This window comes from Coptis chinensis, chromosome 7 (assembly GCF_015680905.1).
Source record: "Coptis chinensis isolate HL-2020 chromosome 7, ASM1568090v1, whole genome shotgun sequence".
NCBI classification, from domain to species: domain Eukaryota; kingdom Viridiplantae; phylum Streptophyta; class Magnoliopsida; order Ranunculales; family Ranunculaceae; genus Coptis; species Coptis chinensis.
The window spans coordinates 17072741-17095626 of NC_141462.1; the positions used below are offsets into that span (position 1 = coordinate 17072741).

Sequence of the window (22886 nt, forward strand, 5' to 3'; positions counted from 1 at the left end):
ATTGTTGAATGTTCAAAGTGCATCCACTTATTTACAATTACTCACTTCTTTTAGAAGGTCGACCAAAACTAAACAATGCTATGATACTAATACCTACTCCAAAGGTGACAAATGACTTATATTTTTTCGATATCGAACACAATATAACTTGAAGTAGTCGATTTGAAAAAGCGAAAGTGTGCTAATATTATAAATTTAAACTAAAAATTAACGGACTCAATAGTTACAAACTTTCATAAATAAAAAGCGTTAAACCTCAGCCATTAAAAAAATAATATGTGACCAACATAATAAAGTTTTGGTATTAAAGTACTAATCCTCATGGTTTTTTTCTTTATTATGGAACTCTACATGCCTTTCATTCCTTTAATTTTTCTTCAAGATAATATATTTTATCTTTGTTGTGTTTATCATCAACCAAACAATCTAGCATAATATTTTTGAGGATATCGAAGTTGATTCTCGCTTTTCTTCAACTTCTATTCTTTTCTTCATAAGTTCTTTGAAATTGAAGTCTTCAATTTCTATATCACGCTCATCCTTTATAAACTCAGATTCATTGAAAAGCTCTTTGAATCCTCTGCTTTTGCAATAGAATATGTTGGGCTTCCATCAATTTCTTTAACTATGATGTCTTCACTGTTAAAGAATAAGTCTTTTGGTACCTTTAATGTCACAGTGCTTTTGAATTGTCCGCTCTCTAATTCTGTGTTGTAGACTGGATCTTGTTGAATGTTAAGTCCTGCTTCTAGAATTTCCTTTAGCATTTTTTTTTACGTAAGCTGTAATTTTCATACGCCATTATCTGCAATATATATAATAAAATGAAGTCAATAAATAATTGTAAATAATAGAGAAGAGGAAGAATGAAATAATTAGTTAAATAATTTTTGAGTTTTATGGTGTGGGCACGTGCAAAACGTGTGAGGGGTAATTGTTGCATTTTGAAATGGCATAACACCAGACACACCACAATAGACGGTCAAACTTGGTAAATGAATCGTTAACTAACGATAGGGTTACCTAAAGCTCAAAAACGTAAAACTTTGGGTCCAACGCAAATACCCATATTATTGGGACGTCCTAAAGCTAAATCACCTTATTTTAAATTAGATATATTTTTTTTAATTAGGTAGAAGCTATTGGGTTTAGAAACCCATAAGTATACTATTATTGTTGGGCCTGGGCCGAACAAATTGCGGGTATTGAATCTAAAATTAAATTCAAATTTAAATCACTATCTGTTTTTCCCACGCAGCTTCCTTTCAAAAGCGCAGATGCAATTGCCTGTAATGAAGCTTTGGCATTATCATAAATGTCATTGAAGTTTCTTGGACCCTTAAGAGTAATGCTTTAAACATCATACCATCTTTGTTAGCATCAGAATTACCGATGCTAACTGCTCTCTCTCGACATTGTTTTGTGCTCTACCAGAGTGGTGATAGATTTGTAGTGAAGGTGAGGATCGGGATCCTCAGCTGCTAGGATATTCTTTGAACATGCGGTTACAGATTCAAGCCGCTCCGAAGTCGAGAGAGACCAAAAGATAAATAGTCGCAGGTGTTCAACCGGGGGTCACCAATTACAGAGGGTGGATTTTGGCCTTGACTTATGGGTATTGTTTTGGAGTGGAATCGACGGTGGACAACATAATTGCACAATACTTTTATGACAGTTCAATCTAAAGCTCAAACTGCGGAATCATTGCAGCAAGTTTTGGTCTAGCTTAATTTCATTTCTTGACCACGGTGGAGGATTAATCTCGATATGATGGCTAAGAGGTATGGGATGAGAGGTAGGCTCTGGAGCCTCTAGGTGGTGCAAACAATTGGAGGTCTACTTTGTGTGTTGCTTGGTAGAGTGACCACCTTTGGAGGCTTCAAGAACTATGATGATTGCTTTTTCTTTGTTTGTTCAAGCCGCTTGTGGGTGACATTTGGAGTAGTTCCCTTCGTCTCCAGAAGGTATTTGTTATTATTCATCATATATTTTTAGTAGCATCAGGACAAAACAATAAACTAAAGTTTTGGAGAAATACCTATGTTCATGTCGATTTTGACTATGTGCCAAATGATGTTGTTGAGACTTGAGAGTACAACCAATATTTGGTGTCATTTCACTTAGAAGATGCACCCAATACCCATTCATCTTGCAATACCAAAAGAAGCTTAATATACCACACCAATTCAAAACTCAATACAAAAACCTAAGCTATATGCAATAGACGACAATTCCCAGACAATAGAGATAGTACCCATGAAACTGAAGATATTTTAGATTCAGAACAATCTAATGGTGAGTCTTCTGTTGCTTCTCAATAATGATATGTCCCATGGTTAGAGTTATGGCATGAGTCGGAGTAGATAGAAGTGACTATATTAATGTTTTTCGGTTGTTCTTTATATGTTTTTGTTTTTCAAATTAGGTATATTTGCAAATTTCATGGGTTAATCCCACTTCGTTGGATATTTTTTGGATGCAGTGGTCCAGGTATATCTGGATAATGGTGGTGATTTGGTGAGTTCCTATTATTCTGATTTTAACTGATATAACTATTTTTAATTGATATACTGAAAATAGATGAACAATAGCCCTTGGTCCTCTTTGATATACGAAAGTTAAATTTATACCACCTAATTGGTAATGCGTTCTTCCACTTTCCTTTTTCAGGCCGTTGTGCTTTTTTCTTTGGGTGGTTATGGAACGTATTTAGGGTTCCGGATACGGTACTTTCGGATGTTTGGTAAGTCCGTCCTTGAGTGTGTGGTAGTCCAAGATTTGTACATATTTTTGTATCGGTCACCATCAGCTCTTGATATAACTTTGTCATTTAGTTCCAGTTTCATTCTTATATCTAATCGCCTTTTCGTTTCGGGAGGAGAAATCCAATGCAAAAGATCTGCATCCAAAGCTTCGACCTTAACTTTTCAAGATCACGGATGCCATGTGTAATTTAAGGTATCTTTTCTAGCTAATTCTTGGATCCGGTTTCCAATAATAGCCGGGCGCTTTTTTATTGAATATTTGCAAATTTCATGGGTTAATCCCACTTCGTTGGATATTTTTGGTAGATGTGAAGCATTTTAGAATATAATAATCGGGGCAAGTGAAACTTCGATATGCTACTTCCCATATCTTCCGTGTAATCAAATAAACTTTTAGATATTGAAAATCTACGTAGGTTTTTATCAAATTTTAGCTCGTTATTCATGCTTCTTTCTACCCAAGCATGATGCGAATTGTATGCTAGGAATGGATTGATCGTCATCATAATCCAAGTCCTTCTCCAACCAACTTGAAGTCGGGAATACCCTTTTCAGCCATTTTATATTATCCAGGTCCTAGCAAATCTTTAAGAACTTGTTCTAGGTATATAATATTATTTCTTCTCAAGTACTTCGGATGACTCATAACCTGTTACTTCTAAAATACTTGTGTTATGTAAGGATGAGATGTAAATGTTTATGCATTGTAACTCAAAGGCTTTTTTGGTCAAGTGTATTGTGTATAGAAGATATCTTGAAGTCTGTAGTCCTGCTGAAAATTTTAATTTGAGGTACCTTATTATGCATAACAATAACACATGAACACTTAATGAGTTAAGAGTTGAAATTTTGAGAGAATACTCGTTTTCTCCTCTTCCTTTTCCCTTGTTACTTGTTCTACTGGATACTTTTAATTAACTGCAACTCTAGAAACTTCTCCTTTGGACACCGCCTTAATATGTTTTATGTTTCGATATAATGACACAGTTTTGTTTGGTGAAAAATCTTCGTATAATTTAATTCCCTTGTTAGACTTCAAGAAGCAATTTCCATTCCAAAGGATTAGGTTCCAGTTTAATGGATGACCTTGAAGACCGACTTTACTGTTAACAATGAAACGGTGTTATATAGATCATTGTTTACGGACGGTGGTAGCCACATTATAGCAATTCGTTTGGGCCAATTAGATTGAAATGTCAGATTGGTCCACTTTGAATAATATGTAAACTGTAGATAGGAGTGACTATATTAATGTTTTTTGGTTGTTCTTTATATGTTTTCGTTCTTCAAATTAGGTAATGATTTGCTGTGTTTTTTTTCCTGTATATTTAGTGGCACGCGGATCAAGACCCGCAAACAGAATATAGCAGCTCCTCTAGACCCTGCCGCATTTGCAGATGCAGTGGTCCAGATATATCTGGTTCATAAGGTCAGGCACTGATTATTTCTGGAAAACACAAAGTTTATAAATAGAAAAAGTAATTAAGAAAATCAAGTGTAAGAGCTTTCTATATGAGCACTGTAGATATGTCACCTCTTTGAGATATCTACAAAAACAGTCAAGTCTCTTTTCTTGTCCTTTTATATAGAAGCTCTTTGTAGTCTTGATTATGTAATCCTACCTAGTTGCTAGGTCAAGTAAGAGGTATATTTACAGAGTAGAAAAGACTCTTAAGTATTTATTTGATCTCATATTAGCACAGGGGACATGTTGTTCTCTTATCTTGCAATTTTATTAAAGGGCTGATGGTTTCTTATTGTTATTGTGGTATTAGGATCTAATGGTTTTGACACTGCAGGTGGTTTTCATAGGAGGCCAAACACAGCATGGCACAACAAAATCTGATGAGGGGGAGCGACATACCTATTCTGTCATAGATTGTGAGCCAACACGTGAAGCTATTTTGCCTTTCGTTTCTTTACCTACTGAAGATCTTGTGCAGGAGGCCTTTCCTCATAAAGAATCTCGAAAATGTTATGCTATGATTCCTGCAGTCATTGGAGCTTTTTGAAGAGAATGAAAGAAAGAATCTTGCTATTTTCACAGCCCTTACATTCTCCCAGAAGTTGTCCGGACTTCCAGGAGACAGTTATGCAACCGCTACTCAAGGATAATCTTGGGGAAAGGGGCTAGTGCTTACATTCATACCAGACTTCTTCAAGGAGTACCGATTGATAAAGATGTTGATGATTTGATTACACTCACGGAAGTGGGGTAAGATGGAGGACAATCTCCTTGATTTTTTCCTTCCATAAAAGCTCTCGAAGGTTTCTCCGAGCATTTCACGTGAGTGTTCCTTTCAAGATTAAAGCATATCTTTGTTTTAAGTAGTGCATTTCAGAATACCATTTATATGCATAAAATGATGAAATTAGGGAATAGCCAATGAGATGAAAATTAATAAGTTTATGGAGTAATTTATTCATGTGATGTTGTAGTGGTATTGGATTTACTGAGTTTTAATTGTGCTTTATGTTGCGTTATGTCTATTTCTATTCAGCAAGGAAGGCCTGACTAGGTTGGTCGAATACAATGAGAAGAAAATATTTGAGATCAAACTCAAGGAAATGAAATCTGCATTGACCACCCGGATATAGAGGAGAGACTGACATATCTGAAGTCATTGACACCGTGAAGCAATGTGTTAAGGATGCTAAGTCGCCTCGACGTTGAGGTCGTGACGATTCTATGGGATGTAATTATGGATGTTGTTCGATGGTCGGGGAAAAATCAGCACGACAAAATGCCAATCTTTGCATTGCCAGAGTTTGTGCTTTTACCATTTCATTAGTTTTTAGTTGCACCATTTTATTGATTTCTAAATTTTAGTTGGTGTTTTACATATTTTTCTTGTCGTTCTTTTGCGGATTGCTGCATATAAAGTTAATATAGAAATTAGCCATTTGGTGTTATCCTTGGCCACTCTGTAGTCTGGGCATAACACAACAATAGCTTCAATGGGATAAAACCTCATTTCCCTTCACAAATGTAGCTGAAATGTAAATAAATTTTGTTGTCTGGACGTCTGGTGTCACAATAATAACGTCACGTGTTGGAGCATGGTCATGCCTTTTGCATTTATATTTGTAAAACTTCAATACAGTTTTATTATGGTCAGGCATGGTAGTATACTACACTTGGATGGAAACTATAAGTAAAGATTACTTTCAATTGGGGCTATAGTATCTTCTTTGGAGATGTTGGAGAGGTTTTATTTTTGTTTCCCGATTTTTGGGTTTGGTAGGTTCAGGAAATAACAAAATACTAATGTGTTGTTAAAATTATTTTAAAGTGTTTCATATATGTTTATGACTTGGGAGTAATAAATTTGTAAATAATATTAATATATTTGATTATATGTACTATTTATTTCCCTCTATTTTTCCTGTGTACTTGGTAAAGCACTCATCAGATCACACATCCCGCAATTATTTTTTCATTTTTGCCACTCAAATTTGCCTTACTCAGAATGGGCATTATGCGTAATCTAACTTCTTAAGTTGGGGATTAGACTTATGCCGGTTTCCTAGGTTGTCATGTTGTATCAGCACAAATATTAGATTACATGCATGATTGAACATCTGAATTTAGATTTAGCTATTGTGATGCGAAGCAATTAGTGCAAAAAGAGCATTTGTAGCAATGGTGCCAAATATATCTAAACATGCTTGGATCATGTCCTATTGCCCATGTGTTTATAATGATTCGAGACTTTTGAGGTATGTGTAACCGTTAACTGTACAGATCCTCAATCTTTGTCATGAGGTATCGATAAAGGTGCCAGTGGATGTTACAAAATGGAAAGAGAAAGTTGTCTTTCCATGGTGCAGTTTTGGGAGGAATATCTTCTTCTACACCATCACCATCTACTTGTTCATCTACACCTACCACTACCAATAACATCACTATTACTACTGCAACGACTTCTGTAAAAAATTTGAGGTGTCTAAGATGTTATTCAACCAACACCAAGTTTTGCTACTACAACAACTACAATCTCACTCAGCCACGCCATACATACGTAAGACATGTAGGAGAGATCTTGGACTAAAGGCGGTGCGCTCTGTAATGTTCCAATTGGTGGATGAGGGCCACATGATTGGATCCCACCATAATTGTGTTCTATGTGTGTGTGTGTGGTGTTGTGTTTGTATCTAATAATGTGGACATTGTGCAGGTTTTTTTAATGCTAAAAAAAGCAATCAAGGAAAATGTTGTGGTGGCTGTCAATAATTTGTATGATGGCTTCTTTTTTCGTCGCCATGAATGCAAGTTAGGATCCAAGCATAAGAAAATGGAGAAATTCTAAAAAGGAAATCTAGAATAGCTTAGAAAGCCAGAGGATGCAACATAGGCAATGTACTGATGGATAAGGTAATTCTAACTAACCCCTTTTCTTTATTTTTCCACTGTTAAAGTATTGTCATCATGGTGGTGGTGGTCAAGGAGACGCTTCTAGTCTGAATTCTGTTGTTCTTTATCATTCCATTATCCGATTTGATTTATCCTTTTTTTATTGTTTTTTCATTTATTCCAACTATTAAATATCTGAAATCGTAATAGTATTTACATAAATAAGTTTGAAATCATAATAGCATTCACATAATGAATAAAAACCAAATTAACTCGTAAAGGAGATATAAAAACAGAATTATTAAGAAAATTCAAATGTCAACTTATTTTCTCCATTGTTCATTGAAGAAAGTCATACATACGAAAACAATCTAATATCTTCCAACTGAATTGTTGGCCGTTATTCGAATAACATATTGGCTACGAATCATGTTGCATCAAACTAAATTGTTGGCATCTATTCCAAATCATTGTTCTGCATATTGAATGAAAAGTTTTTCAAAGTAAGTTATTTTGTAATTTAAAAGTTACATCAAATTGTTTAAATAATATTTTGAACACAATACCTTTGATTCTGGAGTTTTCCGATTTTTTTTGCTTGGAGAGACCTCATCTGTAGGATTCTTGTTTTTATTTTTCTTTTTATTTACTCCATTTTCCTGTATTTTTAGAATGTACAAATTTAAATATGAAAATATTTGACCAATGGTTGTAAGGGAAGTTAGTTTAAAAGATAAATACCTGCTCGATGATTTGAATGTCTGTTGTGTCAGTTTCTTCTATGTTTTCCTTATCCATTTTTTCTTTCAAGATATTGTTTACACTGAATGTTGGATAGATTTCATGCATACTGTACTCATTTATCACAACTTTGAAGACATATGTCTTTCCAGTGTTTTTCTCTAATTCTTCTTTAATTTCATCCCAACTATTGCCCTGGATTGTAGAAATAAAAATGCATTAATATAAATTTCTAAAAAAAAATTACTTGGTATCAATAAAAAATTGTATATATACTCGCCTTTAAACTCATCTTTTTAATTTTGTCAAATGGTTGCTGCACTATGTCTTCTGCTTTATTTCCAAAAACAACAAATGTTGTTTGATTTGTTTCATCTTGCATACAAAGTTTAAGATAGTACCTGTGTATAAAGAGAACATAATTGATCATATTAGTAACATATAAACATAATTTGATTTTAAAATTTCAATTTGTTTACCTCTCAGATGGTTTATTGTAAGTAGTTTTACAATCTTTGCAGTATGGCTCATCCCCGTTTTCCACATGTTTGACAGTACAGAATTGGCAAGATTTGTAATTCCAACGATTTCCAAAAAGCTTTATAAATTTTGCTTTGCAAGTAAATGACTTATGCTACAAATAAAATGACTTATGTATCAGTATAAAAAACATAAAATACTATTTTTTTTTTAAATCTCTTCCAGAATCTTTATTTAAGACTAACATGGTTGCATCTATTTCTGCCTAATTGAATTAGGTCAGATATGGTTATCCTGTCTTTACTAAGTAGTTCAGAAATTGTAGTAGGTTCACCCTCTTTGTCTACCTCAAACTGTACTTTAAATTTACCGGTATCAAAGCTGCATCAAAACAGTTAGTTTGCATAAATATTACTAAAAGAAGTAAAAAAAAAACAGCTTATTCACTATTCGAGCTATTGGTATATGAATATACAGGCCATTTTAAAAGCATTTAGCTTCATAAGCAATAACTCATAACTTTAGCTTCTAAACCTTAATTTCTCTTTTCAAACTCAAATTATATATGCATGATGATGAGAAAAAATTAGTAAGGTAATATAGTATGCATTCACAAATCTTAAGCCAGCTTTTTATAATATTTTACCGCTTTTTCATCTCATTTGATTGAGGTATATCCAAATTCAAGTATATTTGAGTTGCAGATGTGACTGTTGCTTTTAAAAAGCCCTGCGAACACATATATAAAGAAATAATAAGATTAGATAATAGTTAGTAATAAATCATTTAAATAGATCAAATTGGATATAAAAATATTTGCATACTTCCGATTCTTTTCATATATAATGATGATAAAATAACAATGACAATTCCATCCAATTTTTTAGGGTTTGCAAATCTTTTGGAGTCTTCACCCCATAAAGCAATCTTGATTTCATAGTTCTGTAAAAATAATTAGTAATTAGAATTCATAGTCACTTTGCAAAAAAAATAAAGTAATTATGTTTAAAAATTATTTTTTAAATTAAAAAACATTGTGTGTTACCTTTCATTCATTAGTGTGACTTCCCTGAAACCATACGGGCTTTGTGCTGAAACTTTTGTCAAAAGTCCGATAAAATCTGGTTTTTTCAAATTAATATTAGTACAGATTTTTTTTTTGGAAAATAACATTATTCAATCAGTAACATACCAACTGTGTTGAATGCATTGACGTAGTCTTCTTTTTTTTGCATGAATTCTTCAAAATCAACAAATGAAAACTTGTATTGTCTGAATTTTTTTCCATCTTCCTTTGAAACGGTTACAACTGTATCTTTTTTAAAGGAAATGGTGAAGTTGGCCCTCACCGGTTCATATTGAAATTTTGCTGCCTTAACCTCAAAATTTTCAAAACAATAAATTTCTCCTTGTTTGATTATTTTTTCAAAGGAGTTTTGGATTTCCTTGTCGATTTTAGCGTGAATTTGATTTTCCAAATATGTTAGACAATACAGGGGAAAAAAACATGCTATTAATTGAATATTTATGGATAAAATTTAAGAGAGATAGTAAACTGTTTATGTTCAAAAATGACAATAAATTGCAAACAATAATATATTGAAAGCATATCATGACTTGACTCTAATAGTAAAATTAGATCAAATAACTTTTACCTTTTCATCAATCAATATCATCTCAATTCCAAAAACTTTTTCTTTATACCTTGCTATCCACATTCTGCTTACTCGTGTTATTATTTTGCAAGATGGTGAGTAAAGGTTAAGCTCGTCCAAAGTCTTGAACTTCCTCGCCATATCGTCTAATCTCTATAGCATAAAAAGTGCTTCTACATTAGTCCTTTCATCCATGTGTTTTTTCAAACATAGCTCAAGTTATTGAGAAGTATACATGGATATATATATATGTATCATTATTTAGTCACGTTATACCAATAAATAATCACAGATCCGATTAGATAATATACTCATATTCTTATATACCCCGGCCAAATAACAAAGTGGTGAAACCCAAAATTGAGCATATTAAACAAATATAACATAGCCGAAACAAATATGAAAAATATAAAAAAATATATATATTATCAGCTACATACCGTGAACACGACCAATATACATCAGATGCTTCCATTCTTAGGCCGTTGTCTTATAAAGTGTAAAAACTTAAACCAAACTTAGTGAAAAATATAAAGCTACCAATGACACACACACACACACACACACACCAATTAACATTATGTGCATTGTGTGGACAAATATATTTAACGATTCTACATATTTTAATATAATAAACAATAACAACATAAAAAATGTCAGTGGAAAATAGACAGTAGAACCTTACTTGAAAGGTGCTACACAAAACAATAAATATTCTTCAATAATGTTTAACTTCAACCAAAGTTTTCTAGCATAGTAAACACACAAAATTCTTTCACAGGTGGAGTGATTAACTGTAATGGATGCTTGCATTACGCTTGAAGAATATACTAACATGTACATCCATTACCCTTGTATACTGGAGTGATTAACTTAGAAATAATTAGAACTATTGTGCAAGCATCTTTACATGTACATCAACAAACAATCAGATATGCAGATTTGAGATGATCATGTCGAAAGAGTAAACTTGCTCGCTGACCGTTGTACATGCATAATCAATATTGGCTCTTGAGACACATTTGTGTAACAAATCAGACGTTTCAAAGTGGAAAAAATGAACCTAATATTCAAAGCTAACAATCTGATAAACCATAAAGGCATGAACCTATTGTTAATCAACACTATTTGACAATATATGGTGTCTTTGAAATAACTTGTGTATGTGCCTTATGTTGCTTCCCATTAATAGTTTTCTAATCTTATGTTGAATGGAAGCATGAATTTCATATATAATATAAAGTTAATTCAGAGTTGTGATTGTAACTGTAGTCAATAAAACCGTGTAATATATATTCATACAATTAATTGCATGAAAATAAATTCTTGACTACTAAATCATAAATCAGTTACAGGATCAAAAGAACCCATTATCATACCTTTTGCAATATTCTGCTAACGTGCTCGCCTCTTCCGCAACTCGATATCTAAACAAAATAAAGGAACCAAAATCAATAATTATGAAAATAATTCATGATGACTTTGCATTTTCACTGGTATCAATCCACCGTCATCCACTTTTACTGATTCTAGAATGTAACTAATTGCTTAGACAATCAAATTTTGGAAAAATATAAACAATCATTATAAGATATACGAACTTAGTGTTGCTAAATAAACTTGTAAGTACTGCTACTATTTGAAATTCAAGCATTCAATCGAGTAGGATTTACTGTAGGGTACTTTTGAATAGTTCAGAATTTACCTTTGAATTTGTAAGGTAGGCTCCTTTTTTTTTAGTGCTTTATGTTATATAATCGTGATGGATTTATATAGGTTTAGTATTAAGTTGATTTATTGAACCGATTGAGTAGAAAAACAGATAAACATTAATAGTAATAGAGTCCTACTAAAAAACAACATTAACAGTAATAGAGTCCTATTAAAATTGTAAGATTTAGTTAGAGATTTTGTTGCCAATCAACAAAATAATCTCCACTTTGTGGCGATAAGATTTAGTTAGAGATTCTATTGAATATAATTTTGTGTCCGAGTCTGATAAAGTTGGACATCCAGGTGTGATGTGCCGTATTCATTAGTTAGAGATTCAGGTAAACATTAGTAGTAAGAGTCCTAAAAAAAACATTAACAATAATAGAGTCTTACTGTAAGATTTAGTTAGAGATTCTATTGGTTATAATTTTGTGTCCGAGTCTGATAAAGTTGGACATTCAGGTGTTATTTGTGCCGTATTCATACTTGCTGCCAGTTGTAAGGTTTGAGCCAATAGTATAACAACCTCTCTTGCTTCCTCTCAGCCTCTAGCTTTTTCTTCCTAAAGGCTGCTGCTCCATGTACTAATTAAAACCTGTTGGTTCAAACCAAAAATTCTTCTTTGCTCTCTTTTGCTGGACTGTCATAAATATGGCCTTGGTGCTATCATGCTCTGTGATGTCCTTTAAACGAAGTTTCTTCCTTTTGCTCTGTCGGTAAATTACATTTTCTACTCTTGGATGAATCACATCTCGTCAATAATTTGATACTGAACATTTCAACAGCAGAATTCGGATGTCAAGTCCTAAAATGTTGGCATCTCTTTCTATTTTAAGATGCCTTGTTTCTATTCGGATGTCAAGTCCTAAAATGTTGGCATCTCTTTCTATTTTAAGTTGTCTTGTTTCTACAGGTTAGCAATCAACCAAGCTTCCAAATCCTAATTTTTCTCCACCACCTCCAAGTCTTCCAACTGCAACATCTAATGTGGAATCACCTAAGACCTGGTCATTAAGCAACTAAGACAATCCTTTTGTGTTTCTTGTTTAGGTTAAGAAACATTGATAATTAAATATATCATCGTCTCCAACAGACCAAAAAAACCACTGGGAAAACAAAAAAATGGAAATACAAAGAATATAAACACCAAAATAGTTAAATTCATAATAATAGTAGATTCAAAATTCATATAGAAAACCAAGTAAAAATGCTACACCACTTAAAGCAACATAGAAGTTGTAATGAACTTTCTTGGACTAAATCAACTACCTAATATCCCCTATAAGGTTCTCCTGCATTAAAGAAGACCAAAAGCATAGTAAGGATAAGTTATTAAAAAGTTAAAAAACACCATAAAGTATTTTTTGTTTGAAATATAGTACCTTCCTTAGATTGCTTGAAAAACTTCTTTATACACAATGTTTTGTGTATATCCTTTTGGCTCGTCATCTTCCCTTTTGATTAGAAATTTTAGCCCCTGTCTAGATGTCGTTCTCGAAATAGCAACATATAACTGCCCATGTGTGAAAATTGGACGTGGTAAATAAACACCAACATGGTTGAAAGTTTGTCCTTGACTCTTGTTTACTGTCATTGCGTAACACACTTTGATGGGGAATTGTTTCCTCTTGAAGACAAATGGCCACTTTGTGTCAGTTGGAGATAGGACAATTCTTGGAATATAGACAGGTTCACCTATGTTTGTACCTGTAATTATGAATTTGCTTATATGATTGTAAAGTTCCAAATATTTATTGGATCACGTATTTTCTTACCTGTTATAATTTTTGCTTCAATAACTTTGGATCCCATCCTTGTCACAATCAACCTAGTTCCATTGCAAAGCCCCATACTCTGATTCAAATTCCGCATTAACATTATAGGAACACCAACTTTCAGCTCAATGTTATGGTTTGGTAATCCATAAAACTAAAGAGTATTCAAAAATTTTGTAGGAAAGAGAACGTCCTGTTCAGCAGACTTTCCTGTAAAACAACGAAGTAATAAGATAATAAAAGTTAAAAACAATTATTTATATAACTACTTTTTTTAACGTGCTAACCTTCTATAGGACAAAGTGTGTCTGCACTCAAGTAACTCTGTAAATCTCCTGGAAGTGATGAAATAATGTATGAGTTGATTTCATCAACTGTTTCATTCTTGGGGGCCAAGATGCTTCTTTCCTTGAGGTACTTTACAGAACTGTGATTGTTTGCAAAATCAGGATAAATATTTGAAACAATATCTTTAATTGAGTCTTCTCGATCGGGGAATAAGAAGATCATCTCGAATTTGTATCCATGTTGGCTCGATATCGTTCTCCATAGAAATTGTTGGCAACTTTCCGTCTCCTAGATCTAAAACCCATTTCTTGAAATCTTCTATAGAGCTAGTTGTTTCGGATCAACATTGTCACTTTTAATCTCATGTTTTGAGTCGATGAAAAACTTTACATTTTCCCCAGATTTTAGACCTGTCAAATAGAATTAAAAATGGCAAAATTAATAATTGTTCAAGGTTACTAAATGAATTATTTGATAAAATTAAGATTGTTTGATATATTCAAAATGGTACATGTTTATTGAAGCGTCAACAATGTCACCTCTTTTACCCCTTGGAATAACTGGCAAAATCTGTCTGAAGTCTCCACCCATTAAAAATGTTTTTCCGCCAAAATATTTGTTATTTTCATCCATTATGTCTTTTAAAGTTCTATCGACAGCTTCGAATATGTGCCTATGAGTCATTGGAGCTTCATCCCATAAAATAAGATCTGCTTTTTGTATTAGCTTCTCAAGTTCTTCATGTTTTGAGATTTTGCATGTCGACTCTTCACTAGTAGGAATTTCAATATTGAACCTAGAATGTGCTGTTCGCCCACCTGGTAGGAGTAGTGATGCTATTCCAAAAGAGGCAACTGCAAGAACAATTTTACCTTCAGATCTTAGCTTTGAGATGATAGTTTTGTATAGATACATCTTTCCGGTTCCTCCACTGCCGTAAACAAAAAATATACCTCCATTCTGTGAATATACTGCTTGGGTGACTAACTGGAATACTTCATGCTGCTCAGTATTAAGAACTTCATGCATTCTAACGTATTCATCATGTAGTGAACGACAATCATAGTCAAGTTCTCCTGCGATCAGTCTATTACTAGTTGGCATCTGGTCTTTCATATTTGGAAATGGGAAGTCATTGACCTTTGCTAAAGTTTTACCTCTTCTGAGCATGATTTTTTCAATCTCGCATAGAGTGTAGTTCTTTATTTTTCCTCTCGATAAAATCAATGTCCGATTTCCATTGATTCTTCTATACTGAAATAACATGTCATCTCCTAGTGCTTGGTGATGTTTCTCCCATAGTTTTTCAGGAAATGATATCTCACACATCAACATTAACGTCACAAACAGCTCTCGCAATGCTTTAGGACATAACCATCCGCTAGCTTCTTTTAGTGCATCATCCCACTCTTTGTCATCATCGAGCAAACCTAGTGCCTGGCAGGTAAATTTAATTGAACAATTAAATATTTATAGTTTAAAATTAAAATTCAGCATATATTAACTTCAGGAGTTTTTCAAAATAGATAACAGGAAAAAACAAATCTAAGTGTGTATGTGTTTCCTAAGTTTATTTGTAAAAGTTTTAGGAGAGTCCCTTTTCTTTATTGTCGGATTAAGTATGCTCCTCCAAAAATGCTTCCACCGTCTCAACCAACCTATCCACACTCTTGAGATCTAAATCTTGGCACGAAAGTCTCTTAGCAAATGTTTTGTAATTGTTACCCTACTCTCTTAGCAAAGTGCTGCCAGTTTAATTTAAACTTCATGTTTTAACAGTAATCTATATATATTTAAAATTTTCCTTCTAGTTATCTAGCGTCTAAAGTAGCTTAAGCTTGGAAATGTGACTTGTAGGGACAGGGAAGACATCATGTACTCGGGTTATCGCTAATCAAGCAGTAAGTAACCAAACACTATTTCCTTAGGGAAGACATCATGTGCTCGGGTTATTGCTAATCAAGCAATAAGTAATGAAAAACTATTTCCTTTTTTCCCTATTAATACACACATTTGTCAGTTTCCGCCTATAAATAGACTTACATTTGTGACCCGTTCTACTTGAATTTTTTTTGCTTGCAAGAAATCCTATTTTCTGTTACTAAATTCAGCTAAACATGATTTACCATGTTTTTTTGTCATATCTATTCCTTTTACTTTATTTTACTTTGTTGTCATGACTCCACCGCTAAAAGAAATGTGTTGTCGCCAAAGGAAGCAACAGGATACTTAGTGATGAGTGATGACCTAATGAGCGGATGGATGCCTTTCTAAGTTCAACCTTAACTTGCCTGAGGTTTAGGTTAAAGGTAGGGTAAGTTCTAGAAACCCACAGACATCACCCCCACCAATGCAAACACATATAATCCAAAAACCTTGCTAAATCTTCTTACAAAAGCGGAATTTGGGGGTAGGCCTTCATCTTGTCACAGGGCCAATCAATGACTCCAAACCGGGTATGGATGAACACTACTAACTTACTTCCACATATATGTCAGGCCATACTTGCTTTGGTTTCTTCACGATATCATGTTCATTGTGAGTGCATGAATCCCAAGATGCACCTGGCGGTGATTGATTTAGAATCCTCGCTACTTCTCATGCAATTATTTTGCATTATATATGAATGTTGTTCTCTCTATATTGAAATAAGAACTTTATGTATGTAATGTGCAAAACATTCTCTCTAGTACTTTTGAATAGCCTGTAAGACCATGGTTTACATGAGACAGGAATGGAGGCAACCTGGAGAGTATCGACTGAAATGGCTTTCACTTCCACTTTTCCTTACTTTAGGAGGTATTTGACTACATCCAAGTTGCAACCTTCATATGTTCCGGTGAGTCTTTTATTTTTTTCTTCTTTACATTCTTTTTATATATTTCTCATTGTGAAGACAGAAGACTCTAATTAATTCAGGCCTAGATACTAAGTTTATGTATTAGGATATTCATTTGATAATGTGCGATTGGCTTAGACTCCTCAATTAATACCCCAGCTATGGGGTTCATCTCGGTAATGTGGCTTTCAAGTCGAACCACTTAAAGCCGATGCAATTGTGTTGTCTCCCCTTTTGAGTATTTAGAAGATGTAAAAGCTTATATTAGTACAATGAGTCAATGGGTGTGTGTGTGGTAAACAGTTAAATTATATTTTGATAAACAGTAATTCAACAATATAGCATGGTAAAAATGACATTTAAATTATATTCATCTAGAAATAACTATGTGTTGACATGGTTATGTTGTTTAACTTCCCAAGATTCAACAATTATAATGATAAACGAAAACAAAATTTCATAAGTTACCTCACACGTTGCTTTGAAAGTAGGATAAATAGTTCCATTGACTGTTCTGATTTCTTCAAAACTTCTAGGACCTTTGACAATATTAAGAAACATCCGTAAGTAAAATCTCTCCCCTGATGTAAGGTGAGCATAATAAACACGGCCGATCTTTCTTTTACCCTTTCCCCGTCTAGGAGTCCACACTCTGTCATTGACTTGCCAAACCCATTTAGTGGGAAATTCCATATAAGTAAGTTCTCTAGCAGATGGATACATGGCATTGGCTTTAAACCATTCTGTAAATTTTGTTTTTGAAACTTTCTCGCGTTTGATGACTTCTTCTGGTAAATCATTGTCACTGTAGTAGACAATTTGTTCTCCTTCAAGATGAAATGGCAACCTCTCTACGCTTGGGTCTCTGTATTGAATTTCAAAGTTCAATAATCTCCAACATGCTTCGTAGCGAGAAAGATAACGACAATCAAGAAAACGCCCAACTTCGGCCCACATCTCGAATGATTTGCTTCCCCGTGTCTACATCATTTGCGACATTCTCAACAATAAAAGCAGTGGCTCTATCTTTGCCCTTGTTAATATATTTGAAAAGATACTTTATCGACCTTGCCTTATTACAATGCTCAACATTTATGTGTGCTTGAAATTTAACACACAAATCGACATTATGTGGTATTACCCACCTATTGTCCAGTTCCTCAGTCTTATCAAACACTTTAACCGTGACTTTACGACCGTTGTTTCTTCTCATATAAACGGTGAAGTCATTGTGATCAATTGTAGTATCACTGCTGAAAGCCTTCGGATAGTGTTTAGAACATTTATTTTCCAACATACATGGTGAGCTTGGATTTTTATCTCCGCAGGGTCCGTGTATCATAAACTGTGTAACTGCTGCATACGCAACTTTATCTTCTTGGTCAGGAAGCTCGGCTGATATTAACTTATTTATCTGAGCAGGAGTTTTGGGCTTGGAACCATTATCCAAGAAAAGCAATATATGAGCATGAGGTAATCCTCTTTTCTGAAACTCTATTGTGTATATTGCTGCAAAAACAAAGAAAAGACAATAAAAGAATATAAGGTAAGCTTTTTGTATAAGAAAAGATCATTAAATCAAACAGGGCATTAACTACCAAATTATGCAAAAAAACATTTTTTTTGGAAACTATAGGAAAGTATGGATTTTAGTATAGCATCTATTTTGAGTATGATACTGCAAAGTAAGTCCTAGGCAAAATGGACAACTCTCATATTTCAGCTTTCAATAGATACACTAAAGAGCCTTTACGTTAGGGAAATATCCCTTAACAATCACAGTTGTCCTGCTCAGATGCAATCTATGGCAGAAGACATGCTTTCAAGACATTATTTTACTGTTTCAGAAAGATTGAGGAAAGTATGGATTTTAGTATAGCATCTATTTTGAGTATGATAATACAAAGTAAGTCCTAGGCAAAATGGACAACTCTCATATTTCAGCTTTCAATAGATACACTAAAAAGCCTTTACGTTAGGGAAATATCCCTTAACAATCACAGTTGTCCTGCTTAGATGCAATCTATGGCAGAAGACATGCTTTCAGGACATTATTTTACTATTCCAGAAAGATTGAAAGCTGGTCATCCAATTCCAGTCCCGAATTCAGGGGTTCAAATAACGCAACTTGGCCATGTTAAAGTTAAAAGATTAAAATCTTTATCTCAAGTATAATGTACAATTCAAATTTACAGCTATAACTACTTCTTATTTTATTTTTATTTAATTGTTACAGGATTTGGCCACTGCCTTTATTCAGGTTCTTGGTAATGAGAAAGCAAGCAATCAAATTTTCAATATCTCTAGAGATAAATATGTCACATTTGATGGGTTAGCAAAGGCGTGTGCTAAGGTAATTATAGCAGAGAATATAAAAGAATTCAACAAATGTTGTTCATTTGTTCAAGTTGAAGATTTTTCTTTTTCCCTATTTATTTGATTCCCATTGCTCACTATAATCCTAAGGAATTTGATTTTGGTAAAAATAAGGCATTCCCATTTAAGTGACTGGTAAACACAAACTAAATCCACTATAACATTTCCTAAATTATGGCAACAAACATTGCAAAGAACATGTGCAACAGGTAAAAAGTAAAAAAGAAATAAAGAAAACATTGTACTGTTTTGTGTTTAGTTGGTGTGTGTGTGTGTGGCGCTACATGAATGCTAAGTCCATGGTTATTTATGTTGTTTTCTATGCTAAGTCGGGATAGTGCAGGAGCTTGACTAAATGTGTTTGAGTTAGGACATATTTATTGTTTAACTTTTCAAAAGTAGGGTCATTGACATTTAAAACTTATGTGAAAACATTTAAATATAAAGACTGACCTGCCCAAGCTTTACCAAAATGTTTACGCCATTGCAAATCAGTCATTAACTCGTGTAGTTTTATTTCAAATACCCGAGCAACAATATCAGGGGCATCTTCAGGTTTTAGTCCCTTAGAAACCTTGTCCAATGCTATTTGAATTTCAGGCCACTTGGGGTTGCAAGTAAATGTGGTGAAAATGTCAGGAGTTACAGCCCATCTGGAAATGGCTATGGAATCCTGATAATTTTGTACCATATATCTTGGACCACCTGTAAAAGACAATGGTAAAACTAATCATTTATCATTATAAATTAATTTTTAAAACTTGTAAGTGAGGTTTAGGGATTTCAATAGACTTAATTACCTGTAAAAGATGATGGTAAAACTAATCGCCTACCAACAGATGCAGGTTTAGCGTCCCCAGAAACAACAGCATCAACCAAACCTTGGTACAATTCTGCACGTATAGTATGTTGGTTATTTCTAACCCATGAAAGCCTCATCTCCTCAACAGCAGTGTATACATCTACCCAAAACTGTAACTTCAATCGTTTACTTTTGAATATTGTTAGCCCTTCATTTCCTCTCATTTGCATTCTAAATTCATAGTACTCTCTCATGGTAACATGTTGTCTTTTACCCACTTTACTACCATTTCTGTACTTGGTTTCAGGCACATATCCATCTGCTCCGTCAGGAAATAAGAGAGGGTATTGCATTGACATAAAACTTGGAAAAGTTTCATCAATTCTCTTTAAGCCGTATCCTTTCTTGTCAACAATAATGTCACGGTGACCTTGAGATTCATCTCCATTACCAACAATGAGAGCAGCTACCTCATTAGAAGTTGGCAAGTTGTAGAGCCTTCCATCAGTTACTCTTCTGCTAATGAGTCTTATACTAACATCAGCGGTTTCAGATTCTTCAAAACGATCTCTCGCCATTCTGTAAGTCTCAGCTATTATGTTGTTTTCATTTAACATGCTAATGAGTCCTGCTATAATGTTTGGATCCAACGGTTTCTTCTTTTCAATCTTCTTACTAAAAGAGTTCAATCTGTTTTGCACTTCGTTGCCTGTATCATATATGTATAACTGCCCAAATTTAGGAGTCTGGCCTGACACAAAGGGAAAAAACCAAATTAACTAGTAAAGAACATGTAAAAACAAAATAATTATGAAAATTCAAATGGCTAATTATTTGCTCCATTTTTCATTGAAGAAAATCATATCTACGTAAAAAATGTAATATCCTAGCCAATAAAAAAAAATCTAATATCCTAATATCTAAGAATCTAATATTTTGAAATATTTTCAAGAGGGTATTGTAGTTCATTGGCTGTATCATATATGTATAATTGCCCAAATTTAGGAGGTGTACCTGGAATTGGTAGCAGGGAACCAATTTTGTGGTGATTTTGTCCGCTAATCTTAAAAACATATGGTCCCTTACCATTGTTTATTTTTTTATCAGCCACTCCCCCAGTTGATGTGAAAGCAAACATCGAGTTATATGCCCTCATGTTTTCTCTGTAATTTATAGACATTGAACCACCTTCAGAATCTAGTAGCTGGTTTAGGAATGGAGGTGCATCAGCTAAAAGAGGAAGCTGAACTTTTCCATGGAGGCAGCATATTCCAAACTTTGGTTTCTTGGTCTGCTTTGTTCTACCAACCCTTTCTTCATACCAAAGTATTGCTCCACAAAACAAACACATAGACTTTGGCTCTCCAAAATTCCAGGCTTCTTGACAATTTCCTGTGTTAAACACAAACATATAAATTTCTTTAGGAATTTTTATCATAATACAAAATTAAAATATATGGAAAATCTTACTTTTATGTTCAGTTCCATTTGATATGTCTTCTTCATCACCATCTGATTCACTACTCATCATTTGTGAATAATAATCTTCGTCTAATGATACAGACTCATTAAACTCAGCAACAACGGATTTTTTCCTCTTCTTATTCAGGTCAGCTCTTTTTTGTTTGGAAATTGTTTTCATTAATTCATTTATTTCCTGATTTTGCATACACTCAACACCAAGAGGCCTTTTCCTTTTTTCCGCTAAATAACTCATTCGATTAGATCGATTAAGTTTACATTCTACTTTGCTTAAAACTGGATAAGTGCCTGCAAAATCAATCAATTAGTGTTTTTCTACTGCAATATTTATGCTAGTGTACAACATAACTCAACAAAGAGGAGAGGGTATATGAACTGATATCATGAGGTATTGGGTACCATGACAACTTCACAACCACAGGGAAAAGTCCACTTGAAAGAGTGGAGGTGTAGGTCATTTTAACCACAACCACAGAGAACAGAATATACCTCATAAAAACGCAAAGATTTGGTATACTGTATAGCATAATAATTATTATAAAATCATTCCATTTCCAATTCAGTTGATTTAAACTTAAAACTTTCATACCGGAAAACTAAATAAAAATAAAATAAAACAATCTAATAGTTTATATTGAAAAATAGCAAGCTAATCGCTTTTTCGACATTTACTTTCATAATATATTAGTAGTTGTGATTATTATTGTTATTATCATTGTGTGTGCTTATCCAAAGACTTCAAAGGTTTTCGCAGACTCAAAAGGCAACAACATGTTAAATTCTAGGCATGTTTGTGCTTGAAATACCTTACTGCTGCATACCTTTCCCCCCCACAGAGTGAATATAGGTATTAAGATTGAAACAATACCTATTTTTCCTTTGATTTTATTCTTGTCCTTCTTCTTTGCTCTAGGTTTTGCTCTATTTTTAATGCTCTACCATCGGGTTGAAGCACGCTTTGGTGTTCCTTTTGATACCATTGAAGCTATACAATTGAGAGTTTTTAGAAAGTTGAGTTTGATATAAGAAGTTGAGTTTTTGGTTTAGTAGGTTTTAGGAATTCAAAATCTAACTCAGCTGCTAGGTTTGACAGTTTTAAGAAATAATAAGTGGAGTTTTTGGTTTATTAGGTTTTAGGAATTTTGTTTTATTAGGATTCGTAGAGTTTTAAAAAATAAGAAGTTAAGTTTGTACGTGTGTTTTGGAACCTGTAATAATTGATATAAACATGCAATGTCATATAGTCGTTACTAATTGATTCAATTAAATACTATTCTGTTATCAAATAGGAAAGAAGGAGCTATTTTTTATCAAGCCCAAAGGGTGAATTTGGCATGTGAGCGAACCTTGCTTCAAGATATTGATGACGCAAAGGTAATGGAGGTTATCCTTGAACTTAATGTATGTATTGTGGAATTTGAGAACGGAAAAAAAGTGTTGAATTTATGCACATTATACATTTCCTATGAACTATATTTAAACTTTTAAGCATGAAAAAAAACATAGATAACTGGACTTGTTATCTTTGAAAGATCTGCTTTGTTTCGCTTCGCCTAGCGACAAACTATTGTGTGATGTTCATACTAATTATCTTAACATTAAGATACTGAAAACGT

At 33.6% G+C, this 22886-nt stretch overlaps 2 protein-coding genes and 1 pseudogene across 2 annotated transcripts; 1 reads left to right on the forward strand and 2 right to left on the reverse strand.

Annotated features, from left to right (window-relative positions):
- Window positions 1-1770: 1770 nt before the first annotated feature.
- Window positions 1771-5557, forward strand: LOC147486322 (uncharacterized; annotated as a pseudogene).
- Window positions 5558-13095: 7538 nt separating this feature from the next.
- Window positions 13096-13993, reverse strand: LOC147486323 (PIF1 helicase). Its single transcript, XM_086570997.1, is given in 3 exon segments — window positions 13096-13415; window positions 13484-13693; window positions 13771-13993. Coding segments are annotated over 3 exon segments (753 nt in total).
- A 5414-nt stretch (window positions 13994-19407) lies between these two features.
- Window positions 19408-21430, reverse strand: LOC147486324 (uncharacterized). Its single transcript, XM_086573710.1, has 5 exons — window positions 21259-21430; window positions 20803-21180; window positions 20658-20674; window positions 19787-20567; window positions 19408-19691 (listed from the first exon to the last, which is right to left on the reverse strand). The coding sequence occupies exons 1-5, from the start codon at window positions 21428-21430 to the stop codon at window positions 19408-19410; spliced, it is 1632 nt and encodes a 543-aa protein (XP_086429836.1).
- Between the last annotated feature and the right edge of the window lie 1456 nt (window positions 21431-22886).

Excerpts from the sequence above, each read along its gene's own strand:
- LOC147486324 (XM_086573710.1), bottom strand. The coding sequence starts at position 21,430 with ATGAAAACAATTTCCAAACAAAAAAGAGCTGACCTGAATAAGAAGAGG. Across the intron at positions 21,181-21,258 it reads AAATGGAACTGAACATAAAA|GAAATTGTCAAGAAGCCTGG; the intron begins GTAAGATTTTCC and ends TGTTTAACACAG. Across the intron at positions 19,692-19,786 it reads TTTACCATCATCTTTTACAG|GTGGTCCAAGATATATGGTA; the intron begins GTAATTAAGTCT and ends TGTCTTTTACAG.